The sequence below is a fragment of the Gossypium hirsutum genome, chromosome D10 (assembly GCF_007990345.1).
Source record: "Gossypium hirsutum isolate 1008001.06 chromosome D10, Gossypium_hirsutum_v2.1, whole genome shotgun sequence".
NCBI lineage: Eukaryota > Viridiplantae > Streptophyta > Magnoliopsida > Malvales > Malvaceae > Gossypium > Gossypium hirsutum.
The window spans coordinates 14,588,097-14,601,284 of NC_053446.1; the positions used below are offsets into that span (position 1 = coordinate 14,588,097).

A 13,188-nucleotide genomic window follows, 5' to 3' on the forward strand; every position below is an offset into this window, starting at 1 on the left:
TGGCGACGGTAGGTCGGGGATGCAAGTTGGACCCAAAACTCATCAGTGCATTGATTGAGAGGTGGAGACCCGAGACGCACACATTCCATCTTTCATGTGGAGAGTGCACTATCACTTTGGAAGATGTCAATTTGCAATTGGGGTTGCCAGTGGACGGGTACGCAGTCACCGGGTCTGTTCAATCTGGTGATTGAGGAGCGGTATGCTACGAGCTGTTTGGCGCTATTCTAGAGAATATTAATGGAGGTCGAATCGAGATGGGCTAGTTACAAGACACATTCCCAGATCCGGATGATGATTCAACCGAAATAGAAAGAATCAGATATGCTTGGACATACATTCTTCAGATAATTGGAGGTTATCTGATGTCGGACTTGTCACAGAACCTCGTTCATCTAAGATGGCTGCTGAAACTCGTTGATTTTCGAGTAGCTGGTGAATTTAGCTGGGGGTCTGCCGTGTTGGCAATATTGTACCGGGAGATGTGCGGGGCAACGCGATCGAATAAAGCGAAAATCGGAGGTTGCTTGTCTTTAATGCAGTCATGGGCACGGTTTCGCTTTCTATTTTTACGTCCTCAAGTGGACCACCCGTATACGTTCCCACTTATAACAAGGTAAATTTTATATTAGATTTTACAATTATTACGTAGATTTAAAATATAATCGAATGCCAAAAAATTATTTAATTAGGTGGAACCATCCAGCAAGTTATGCTCGATTACCTACTTCTCTTGAAGATATACGACTTCTATTGGACCAACGGTCGGAAACACAAGTAAGTATTAAATAAAATATATATTTCCATAATGAGATAGTCGATTGGTATTTAGTATTTAGTACATAACTAATATTTCCATTATGGTCATATAGTTTGAATGAACACCATACGAGGATCCGGCAATTCGGGCAGTAATTCCGGATGAGTACTTGCAAAATCCAAACGATTGGCATGTGAAAGTCCTATTGGTCAACTTTACGATTGTGGAGATGCACCAGTCGGACAGAGTATTACGACAATTTGGATTCTGACAACTGATTCTCGTGTCAGTTGAGGTGTTGGATGATCATCACAAAATCGACCTACGACAATTGCATACGGATTGGCCGAGATTCTAGTCACACTACATCCAGATGTGGGAAGATCAGTATGACTATATACCTACTCGAAAACCGATCATCATTCCAGAGTTAGCGTGCGTGCCGGAATACATATCATGGTTTAAGATCTATGGCAAGTCGTATTTACTCTCGCCAGAGGAGAGATAGCGACAATTGCGTGTCCAAAGGGAACGACGTGGCCCTTTAAATCCAAGAAGAAGGGACGATGGCGCAGGCCCATCAACGAGGCCTAGAAATTCACTCGGCCCATCATCAGCGCCCATAACTTTATCAGGCCCAGTAACAGCACCGACACAGTCACCCGACCCAGCAGTCCAACCGATAATACCCAGGCACAGACTTTTCAGATGATGCCAAGTGCGTATCCTAGCCCTTTTATGTATCCTAACCCTTTTATGTTTCCTTTTCCTAGTCCCATGGCAGGTTGGAGTCAATGGCTCGGTCCATCTCCATTTTCGAATACGCCGAGTGGACCGCCGATGTATAGGCTATCGTTGCATAAGGGATCACAAGAAGGGGCATCGGGGAGCTATTCTTTTTACCAAACCCCATTACCGTATGGGTTTTAAACACCTTCGCCATTGGTGATGCAAACACCTCCACATTCACTATTCTACCAAGGTGGCTCATCGTCTTAACACCGACAACCAGATCCCCTACCGGATGAACCAAAATCCCCGCTGGAGCAACCACAACCCCCGCCAGAAGCTAGATAAAGAAGGAATCCAGCGCGTAACCGTCGACGACCGCCATGTGGCACTGAATCCGACGGGCACGGAGATTGATTTTTATCTTAATTTATTTGTACAAAATAGTTTTATTAATGTAATAAAATACAAAATAGTTTATTTTGAATATTTTGATATTATTTGATGTAATAAAATACAAAATAGTTAATATTCTTAATAATAAAAATTATTTTAAATAATTCAATATGTTGAACACTTGGCATATTATTTCATTTCACAAAATAGGCAAATATTCTTAATAATACAAAGTTGTTTACAATGACATTCAACTATTGCGATTTGGGCATGATCGGCTTGTATGGCCTGGATTCCTACACCATCCGCACAACTTGCCTTGACTGGTTATTTCTTGGATATCTATATTGTTACGTATTCTAGTCGAGCAAGGTCGACCCTTCGATTTGTGACGTAATTCTTTATCCGGTAACAGCTTAAAAGGAGCAAGTGATACGGGCGGCCACTTACGTTCATCTGGGACCGATGGGAAAATGTGTCTCCAGACGTTGTACATGTTTTCTAATTTGTACACTTCATTGACATAGATCATCAGATCCAGGTGGAGATTCTGACAAGCTGCAATTACATGAGCGCATAGATAACGAAGTGCATCAAACATCCCATAGTCGCAAGTCCTATTTCGCAAGTGTAAATGATATTGCCCGCCAATAACACCTTGGTGCGGTCTGTCAAACTCTATCACGCGAAACCATAAGTTGTCTCGATCGTGACACACTGTGTGCATGGTGTTTACCTGCTCCTTGGCCTTGTTAATTTCTTACACTACCTTACTGCACCATATATGGCCTCCCTGTATCTGGCCTGCATAACTCGCTGCTCACTTTGGAAATAGCGCCGCCAAACGAAAACATGTCTCTCGCACAACCGGTGTTATCGGTAGATGGCGCGTTCCTTTTAGAACAAAATTTATGCATTCAGCCAGGTTTGAGGTCATATGACCATATCGTAGGCTGCCGTCGTATGCTTGTACCCACTGTTCGAAATGTATGTTGGAAAGGTAGTCCGTGCTTTCGTTGTTAATTGAACGCAAAACTGCTAACATCTCGTGAAAACGGTCTTTATTTATTTCATACCCTGCCAATATATGTTCATAGCGAATATTACATACCACTTTTTCATTTACAATAAATTTAAAATGACAAACGAAATAATATTAATAGAGACTAAATACCCATGTTGGCCACTTGTCGTCGTTCGCTCTTAGATGGATATTGCCTGTAGTAGTTGAAAGCAACGTGCCTTAGGCAATATCGATGGTGTGTGCACTGCCATAAGCTTCCCTGTCGATCAAATGCAGCTAGTATACCTGTACCCCGATCTGAAATAACACAGATATCAGGTTGGGGGCACACATGCCTCCTTAACCTAGATAGAAAGAAATCCCAGTCATTAGATGACTCCCCCGGTGTTATTGCAAACGCAATTAGAAGAATTCTCCCACTGCCATCCTGTGCCACTGTAAACAATAGCCGATAAGTATACCTACCAAACATAAAGGTACCGTCAATTTGTACCAATGGCTTGCAGTATGGAAATGCGTCTCGACATTGCTTAAAGGTCCAAAACAAGCATTTGAACACTTGGCATTCACGTAGCAATCGGTTGTTGTAGTACGCATTTTTCGTTTTAAGGTCTGTGATGCAACCTGGGACTTATCTCTTTAGCACTTGACACCACTGCCATATTTCATTATATGAAGCGTCCCACCCACTATGTATCTTCTCTAATGCCTTCTGCTTAGCTATCCAAGCCTTGCGGTAAGAGGGCGTGTACCCCATTTGGCTACGAATATTGGCAATTAAGATCAGCACTAAAGTCTTGGGATCTGCCTTCACCGTGGGTAGTATCAAGCTAGCTAATATAGCTGAATCCATCTTGGGATGATCTTGTGAAACACCTATAAATGGAGTACATTAAATAATGTAACATTACATAATAACAGTATTACTCAGAAACCATCAACACTGTACCTGCAGCACATATATGTGGACCTTTGTTCTTTTTTATCTCCCACAACCTTGTCCTTTTCCTCAACGAGGCGGAGATTTTCCATGAACATGTGCCGTCTTGCACGGCACACTTTGCCTCAAACTTATCAGATTTAGATTTAACCACATGGTAGTTAACGCCGTTAGTGATGCTATGTTGTTTCAAAGCACCAATAAAACTATCATTGTTGGAAAACTGATTACCAACTTCAAATTCACCCGAATCTAACCCCGAACTTGTACGATCACGCAACCGGTGTGGTAGCTCTAGAAACTCCAACGTATCATCTGCAGACAGATCAACATTATGCATGTGGGCTGGAGGTGAGTATGCTCTGAATCGTGGCTTTTCTTCTTCATCTGAACTCTTTTTAGCATCTTCAAGTTTTGTTGTAATAGGCTCCGGTTCAGAAAATAAACCAACTTCTGTACCATCGGGCCCGGGCTCTCGACGTAGATCCACATCGGAGTCATCTTCTAACCCAGCATCATCTGCAATGTACGAGGTCCCCTCACCGGTGGATGTCGTAGGGAGTACATCATCCCTTCTTCTGGGCATTTCATAACGTCCCCAGTTGGATGTAGATTGCCAACCACTAGAATTTGATGCCGTTCTCCAATACGTATTTTCAGCATCATACATCGAGCCACCGATGTACATGTCCCATCTACCGACAGAGTGTCTTGCAGGGGATGTGCATTCTACACCACTACCAAACATGGGCTGTTCCGTGTTTTGTAACCCGCTAACCGAGTGTCGGTTAGGGGTCGTGTATACCTCTTGAACACCAGTCACAAGTACATCATTTGGCGATGTAAATTGTACATATAACTCAATATAAGGTGCTCCACTAGCAAGATGAGTCTGCACCATTGCCTCCAAGCTATGAGCACCTTTTATGTCGACCGAGTCATATGTCACCGGATCAACAGAAGAACAAAATCGATACGTAATAAACAGAACTTTCATTGGCGTCGATCTGAAAATTTTACGCCTAATTCTTTTACGAAGTTCTGTCAAATCTATGTTCTGGTTAAAAACCAGTTGCACTGTATTCTCTGATAAAAAAATAATACCGTTCTCGGTGTGGCAAACCTCACCATCATAGTAAATAACAGCACTAATACGTTCACTCATCTTAATTTCTAACCTTCTTAGTCTCTCTAAATTGTTTTTGCTATAACTTATGCAATCTGAGAACATTTTTTGCCTCATTTATAGCCTCAGACCAAACATGCTACTGTAGCAAAAGCGCGTCCACGTTGGAGCGATTTCAAAAATTCTTTTGATAAAGCATCCTGCTTGAAACGTTTTTTATACTATTTGCTCAGAAACGTCAACTCGAAATTATTTTTTCAGGACCTATTGTAGCAAAAGCGCATCCACGTGGGAGCGATTTTAAAAATTCTTCTGATAAAGCATCCTACTTGATGCGTTTTTTATACTATTTGCTCAGAAACGTCAACTCGAAATTATTTTTTCAGGACCTACTGTAGCAAAAGCGCGTCCACGTGGGAGCGATTTTAGAAATTATTTTGATAAAGCATCCTGCTTGAAGCGTTTTTTATTCTATTTGCTCAGAAACGTCAACTCAAAATTATTTTTTCAGGACCTACTGTATCAAAAACGCGTCCAAGTGGGAGCGATTTCCTTAATAAATTTTTAATTAAATTACTCACGTAACCCTAAACCCTAATTTAATTGATTTAAAAAAACCATAAACACGAAACCTAATCCAATTTTGAAAAAAAATATAATTAATTTAATTAAGAAATCCTAAACCCTAATCCCTTATTAGTTTAATTTTTTCTCCAAAACCCTAAAAATCTTGAAAACCTTAAACCCTAACCCTAACCCTAAAAACCCAAAACCTAACGTGGGAGAAACGGACAAAACGCGTCCCTAGGGGAGCGCTTATGTGGCAGCAAAATGCGCCTTTGAGGGAGCGATTTATGTTCACGTAGGCAAAGCTGACATCGCGTTGACGTGGACGCGCTTTCGGGGAAAAGGGCCATTCCGATAAATAATAAAATATCAGGCCTATTTCGATAAATTAAAAAAAAAGGCTTTTAATGGTGGTTTGCCCTAATTTTCGACTTTAAAACTTCAATTACCAAATTATGACCATTTTTATCTTTGAGATATATAAATATTTAATTTTTATAATAAAAATATATAAATGAGATATTTGTAAATTTTGTGCATGCATCAAAGAATTAATGAAAATTTAAACAAAATAAAATATGATTCGTAATAAATAAATAATTTTATTATTATTATAATGGAAGCATAAATGAGTTTTTAATACCCACTTTATAAATCTAATGTATGTCACACCCGTGATAATATAAAAAAAATCTTGAAATTCGGATTGAAATTAACATCCAAGGATTCGCTAGATAAAGACGAATCTGAAAAGAAAATTTTCTTATAACAAGCATTTAAATATTTTAAAATTTTAGTGTCATCTCATCAAATCATTATTTTGGTAATAAAACAGTGGAAAAAGAAAAAGTAAAACAGTCCACTCACTCCATAAATCTCTTCTTTTTTCCCACTTTCTCGAACAAGAGAGGAATCTGTGAAATTTTTATAGGTTTTGGGTAAGATATGGCGATGATGTTACAGAGAAAATTGTTGAGGAGAACCTTTGGAGAAGGCAAAGCAATACTCAACTTCAATTCTAACCCTGTACTTTCTCCCTGCACTTCCTTCTCTACCGTTACTTCCGCTGCCGCTACACCATTCCACAATGCGCCACGTCAGCTTCCACCGTTCGATTACCAGCCGAAACCGTACAACGGACCGTCGGCCGATCAAATCCTTGAGAAGCGGAAGAAGTTCTTGGGCCCCTCTCTCTTCTACTACTACCAAAAGCCTGTAAATGATTTTTTTCCCTTTTTTTCAGATTATATAGTTGCTCCTTTTTATTTATTTTATATATTCATGATTAATTTATGCTTTTTTTTAAACAAAATGTATTCAGTTGAATATTGTTGAAGGAAAAATGCAATATTTGTATGATGAAAACGGGAGGAGATATTTGGATGCATTTGCTGGAATCGTAACGGTGTCGTGTGGTCATTGCCATCCGGAGGTTTTGAATGCAATAACAGAGCAAAATAAGCTACTCCAGCACGCTACCACTATTTATCTCCATCATGCAATTGCTGATTTTGCTGAAGCTTTAGCTTCCAAAATGCCTGGAAATCTCAAGGTTGATTTCTTCTTCTTTCGCTGAGCTTTAGTTTTTCATTTTTTAAAATGATTTTATTATTATTTTCTCCATTCTGGTGATGCATCAGTAGATTCTTAATATTTATGTTTTCCTTTTTAATGAGAATTTTGGATTAAAGGAAAAAGGAATTGGCAGTTATAACAAATTCATAATTGAGTAATATGAAATTATTATGTTGAAGTCATTTGATCATTTTAGTTAAAATTTTTGTTTGTCCTTTTATTTGTTTTTATTTATTATTAATAATAAAATTTATGAAAGCAAAAATGCTAATAGTTAAAAAATGGTTGCAATTTATTTTCTTCTTAATTTCAATAAAACTGTTTATTGATAAGAACAGAGTGTTTCGCTATTGGTATTCATGGGGGAAATGACTTGAAAAGAAAGGCTTGGTCAATTGATCCCTAAATGATGTCTGGAATGAATTGTTTTATGAACTTCTTTCAGGTTGTATATTTCGTGAATTCTGGGAGTGAGGCAAATGAGTTAGCAATGCTGATGGCCAGACTATACTCTGGTAATCTTGGTATGATTTCCTTGAGAAATGCTTATCATGGTGGAAGTTCTAGTACTATTGGACTCACTGCGCTGAACACATGGAAGTACCCAATACCAGAGGTTTGTTTACGTATCATGTCTTAGAAATTCCTACAAAAAATTTCATGTTTTTATATCACCAAGTCATGTTGAAAACTAGATGTTCTGTTTTAGCAGCCATTGGCTTTAAACTTTCTTTGACTTTTGCTTAATGGTGTGCTTTTGTTCAAATAATTAGATTACTTTGATGTTCCCTTTTTCCAATTGCTTGTTAGCTAAATATGATGTTGAACAATGGATTTGACATGCCGGAAGTTCTAGAGGATATTATAAGATAAGAAAGTGAATGGGAATAGATGATTTAATCTTATCTCACTTTTGGTGCATGCTAAACTTATAGATATTATATTTGTTACCAATTTTTAGGGCGCTTCTTTGACCAAGTCAAACTTTTGAACCAATCAAAATTTTCTTTCCCCCTCCTTTTTCCCTAACCCTAACTTTTTCTCTTCTCACCCCCTGCTCCTTCTACCCCTTTGCTCCCTGCTCTCAAACTGTGAAGATCGAGTTTGCTCCTAAATTTTCCAAACATGAATCAGACTACTTTGAAATGAAGTATTCCGATGAATTATTATTGGTATTGTTTGAACAAAGTGAATAGGGAGGATCAGCAAGAGCAAGATCATTCAGACCCCAAAAAATAACAAAGCAAAAGCAAATGAAGGGTTTGTCTGAAATTGGAGGAATGTTCCATATCTTGTCTTAATTTCCATTTTCTTCTAAATTGCAAGATTGGCTCTACTACAGCTTTGAGACCCTACAAGCAAACCTTAAATATTACTATGAGTTAGAAATACTAACAGGGAGTTGCTACTGTGCAATTGAACCAAGTATTTAGGCTCCATTTGGGAGCATTAATATGACAAGAGTGAAGCTTACAGGTAGGTCATACTCTCTAGCCTTTCAAAAGCAGGTGGAATGGTTCCATTCAACTTGTTGCCATGCACATTACTATCAACAAATCAATCAATAGGTTACTACCTTAAGGTTCTTCACGTTTAGAACAGAAATTCGATCGGTATATCAGTGCTTACAGGCTGTTGAGATTTGTACATGAGCTAAGATTATCGGGAAGAGGTCCGTCAAGGTTGTTATTAGCAACATTCCTGCAAAAAACTGTATCAGTTCTTTGTATATACTAAGAACAACATATACAGAACAGTCAGGAAAACTAACACACATCAAGTTTGAGAGCAGGGAGCAAAGGGACAGAAGGAGTAGAGGCGTGGAAGAAAAAACGTTGGGTTAGGGAAGAAGAAGAAGAGGAGGAAGAAGAAGAAGAAGAAGGGGGAAAGAAAATTTTGATTCGTTCAGAAGTTTGACTTGGTCAAAGAAGTGGTTTATAGTGGGATTTGACCAATAAGGGGTGTGCCAAGTCAGACCCCATTATAGGTTAACGGTTGGTTGGGTGAGTTTGGGTGACCGAAATAAAAACGCCTTAAAAGTTGGATGACCAACTAGGTAGTTTACCCTATTTATTAATGGGTATTTAGCTCACAATCTTATCCCATGGGATTGGAATAATTGTTTTATATTATTGGGTAGTTACATGCACTAAAATATTGCACCAAAATGATTCTCTCACATTTATCTATTTCTTTATTCTAAGGAAAGTGAAAAGTATTAAATTTGTCTTGGGTCTATAATGGAAATGTTGAAATGTATGTTTTAAATGAGCGTGTGAACTATGTATTAGATGAGTGTATATGGTATTTACCTTTTATTTGTCCTCTGCTTTTCATCGACAAGGTAGTTGCCTTATTTTTCAAGCCTTGAACTTGTATCTTGGACTTCATTTTAAAAATTTTAGCTATGTAACCATTATATATTCCCTTTACATCTATATACTAGCTCTTTGACAGAGATACTATCATTCAAAGTTCAAACTAGAATGCTGATTTCTGAATGTTATATTGGAATGTGACAGGGTGAAATCCATCATGTTATTAATCCAGATCCTTTTCGTGGAGTGTTTGGCTCTGATGCTACTCGTTATGCCAAAGATGTACAAGATCACATTGAGTATGGTACTTCAGGAAAAGTTGCTGGGTTTATAGCAGAAACCATTCAGGTTAAATTGGCAACAATTGTCTCCTTTAGGTGTTTTTGATTTTTTTTTCCTCTTGCTCTTTAAAACTGGATACTGAAATTTTCAAATTGTAATTATTATTAGGGAGTTGGAGGAGCAGTTGAACTAGCCCCAGGATATCTGAAACAGGTTTATGACATTGTACACAAGGCTGGCGGTGTCTGCATTGCCGATGAAGTACAAACGGGATTTGGTCGCACAGGAAGCCATTATTGGGGTTTTGAGACTCAAGGTGTCATTCCTGACATAGTTACCATGGCAAAGGTCTTTAATCATCAAACTTTGTTGCTTTGTACTAAATTCTGTGAACATTGGTACATAATTTCATTTAGTTTAGCTATCTTTTGTCATTGCTATAAGAAATGGTAGTGTCCTGTTACATAACATTTCATGTTTGTCAGGGTATCGGCAATGGATTACCATTAGGTGCAGTGGTCACTACACCAGAAATTGCAAATGTGATGGCTCAAAAAATTCAGTTTAACACTTTTGGAGGAAATCCTGTATGTTCTGCTGGTGGACTTGCAGTGCTCAGAGTTATAGACAAGGAGAAGCGTCAAGCACATTGTGCTGATGTTGGTTCTCACTTGATCGGACGCTTGAGATCTTTACAGGACAAACATGATAGTAATTATTCTACAATTTGGCACCTCCCATTTGCTTTGCAGCAGTTTCTAAAACTCGTGTTTAATTTGCTCATGCATATTTTCGCCAACCATTGTTTTGTAATTTTGAATTGCACTGAACAGCAAATTATTCAATTCTTGAACACAAGGAATTGCTTTAAATGGACCTTTGTAATTTAACAAAATTGCTTTTAGGACTACTAAGTTCTAACTTAAGTTTAAATTTATTTGTGTTCTTTTACAATGTCAAGTTAGTGCTATCAAGTGAACTGAATTTCTCAGTATTATTTCCCTTTTTTCAGTCATTGGAGATGTCAGAGGTAGAGGCTTAATGGTGGGTGTGGAACTTGTTACCGACAGGAAGGAGAAGACACCGGCCAAGGCAAAAACTGCCATCCTGTTTGAGAATATGAGAGGTATTAAGGCATGACTAGTCAAATCAAAGATCAGAAAACAAAGGCTTTTTATATTACTGTATCTTCTAATCGAGAAGCAAAAGAATCCATATCCCTCTCTTTTGCTTTTGTGCTTCCATGTCCCTACATGGGAGGGACATGGGGATGTATAAGTGGATCCGATCAAATTGTTCCAACTTTGGATAATAAGCTTATAGGCTTTGTGATAATAAGCTTATAGGCTTTGTTTTCATTGTTGAGAAATTTATGCTAACTGTTCTCTTTTCTGACTGAAGAACTCGGAGTTTTACTTGGGAAAGGTGGGCTGCATGGAAATGTTTTCAGAATAAAGCCACCAATGTGTTTCACCAAAGATGATGCCGGTACTTCTTTCTCTTAATGTAATGATTTGATTGTGAAACTTAATTGTGGCAGACACTAAACAAATGGTTTTCTTATAGAGGTGTAACTGAGTTAAGCCAAGTTCAAGCTCGAGTTGAAATTCGTGAATTGAAGCTAAATCAAGCTTCACTTTTAAAACTTGAACTCGGTTTGAAATAAAATTAGACTATTGTGTATGCATAAGTTCAGGTTAGAATTAAGATTTTCCAATACTAATTAAAAAAACTTAAAAGTATACATATGTTAGAAAAACTGTATTAGATTGGTGAATTACTTAGTGTAGACTTAAGATATTTAAACTTTGGCTGACTGAAATTCTGTTTTTATTTAATTGAAATAGAGTATCGCTTATTTTTGTAATTTTCCTTTTATGTCCTTTGGCATCGTGGCAGAATACAGTTACAAGCAATTTTGTACTTGTGCAGATTATCTTGTTGATGCTTTGGATTATGCAATGTCAAAGTTGTGAGCAAAAGGGGTTATCTAACTTGTGGATCCTTTGGTATCAAAGTTCAGCATAATTTTGTGTTTAATAGTAATAAGAAAAGTACATTTTGTTTGCATTTGTATTTGTCAAAAAGGATCATCAAAATCCCTTCTATATTGTGAAATATGTTTCTCTGTGTTTGCATTTGTTGATTGGATTCATCGAAAATAAGTATAGTTATAGGTGGGAAACGGAAAGGTTGTGGGTATGGGTTGGAGCATTGTGAGTTCAGGTTCATGAAGTATATAATCATTTTAACAAGCTATTCTAGATTTTATGGACGGGCTTTTTGAATTTGTCAAGTTTAGGGGTCTTGAGTTGGAGTCACTACACCAAAACAGTCTTTAACGGCGTTCTTTTAGGCCTTTAGCTGTGCTTTATAACGTCACTAAAGTTATTTGCGGCGCTTGTGGAAGCGCTGTAAAAAAGGCCGCTAACGAAAACGTCGCAAACGTTTGCAGCGTTTACAACAAAAAACGCCGCTAAAGATCATGTTCTTTAGCGGCGCTTTGTATAAAAACACCGTTAGAGATCATAATATTTAGCGGCGCTTTTTTTACAAACGCCGCTACAGAACATGTTCTTTAGCGGCGCTTTTGTACAAAAACGCCACTATTTTTGAAATTTTTTTTATATTAAATTTTTTATTTTTCAGCCCTCCTGTAGCAACAAATCAAAAGCTACTAGATCTAAACCAGCCAAAAGTAATAAATTTATATAATATTTCAAATTAAACGAATAAAATAATATTAATATCAATAACTAAAAGTGAATTCATATTATTTTTGCAAAAATGTTAAAAGTTAAAATGATAAAATATTTATGCAATACACTATGACGGCAGAAGTTGCGACTGAAACATCTTTATCATAGTCTGAAGCTGTTGCTAGAGTTCGTCGTACTTTCTGCTCTGCTCTGCTTCTCTCGATGCTGCATTAGCTTTAAGTCGTAGCTGGAGTTCTTCATATTTCTTTTGAACCTCTGCTTCTCTCGCTGCAGCTTCTGCTTCCCTCGCTGCCGCGTCTGCTTTAAGTTGTAGCTGGAGTTCTTCATATTTCCTTTGAACCTCAGCTGTGGTCGCTTGCATCTGAGTCATCTGGTCTTTTAACCTCTGAACTTCAGCTTGAGCATGGTGCGAGCTGGATCCAAAATATTGGGTTGGGCTAACAAAAGATCCTTGAAATCGAACCCGACCATACCTTTTAGGACCCAAACCTTCAGTAATAATTCGGTTATCAATGTCTTCAAGATGAACAGAACTATTACTAGAAGCAATCGCTTCGTACTCCGCCTTTTTATCCTTTAGTTTTTCCTAATAAATAAATCACATAATTAGAAACGCAATATATATTAAAAAACATATGCAACATAACAATAGTCGCATTACAAGCAATGAATTAAACCATTAAAAAATAAACAGTATAAATAACTAAAACAAGTCAAATCGTATTAAGTAAACTTACCATTATTTCACCAG

General features: G+C 37.7%; 1 protein-coding gene and 1 long non-coding RNA gene across 2 annotated transcripts; one reads left to right on the forward strand and one right to left on the reverse strand.

Annotated features, from left to right (window-relative positions):
• Nucleotides 1–6,234: 6,234 nt before the first annotated feature.
• LOC107914378 (alanine--glyoxylate aminotransferase 2 homolog 1, mitochondrial) lies at nucleotides 6,235–11,835 on the forward strand. The gene is made up of 9 exons (XM_016843280.2): nucleotides 6,235–6,757; nucleotides 6,864–7,094; nucleotides 7,563–7,733; nucleotides 9,640–9,783; nucleotides 9,886–10,065; nucleotides 10,203–10,428; nucleotides 10,730–10,843; nucleotides 11,119–11,205; nucleotides 11,650–11,835. Exons 1-9 carry the CDS (start codon nucleotides 6,488–6,490, stop codon nucleotides 11,691–11,693), a joined length of 1,467 nt encoding a protein of 488 aa, XP_016698769.1. The 5' UTR covers nucleotides 6,235–6,487; the 3' UTR covers nucleotides 11,694–11,835.
• LOC121222447 (uncharacterized) lies at nucleotides 7,746–8,792 on the reverse strand. Its single transcript, XR_005919708.1, has 2 exons — nucleotides 8,747–8,792; nucleotides 7,746–8,663 (listed from the first exon to the last, which is right to left on the reverse strand). It is a non-coding gene; the product is annotated as an uncharacterized lncRNA (long non-coding RNA).
• Nucleotides 11,836–13,188: the final 1,353 nt, after the last annotated feature.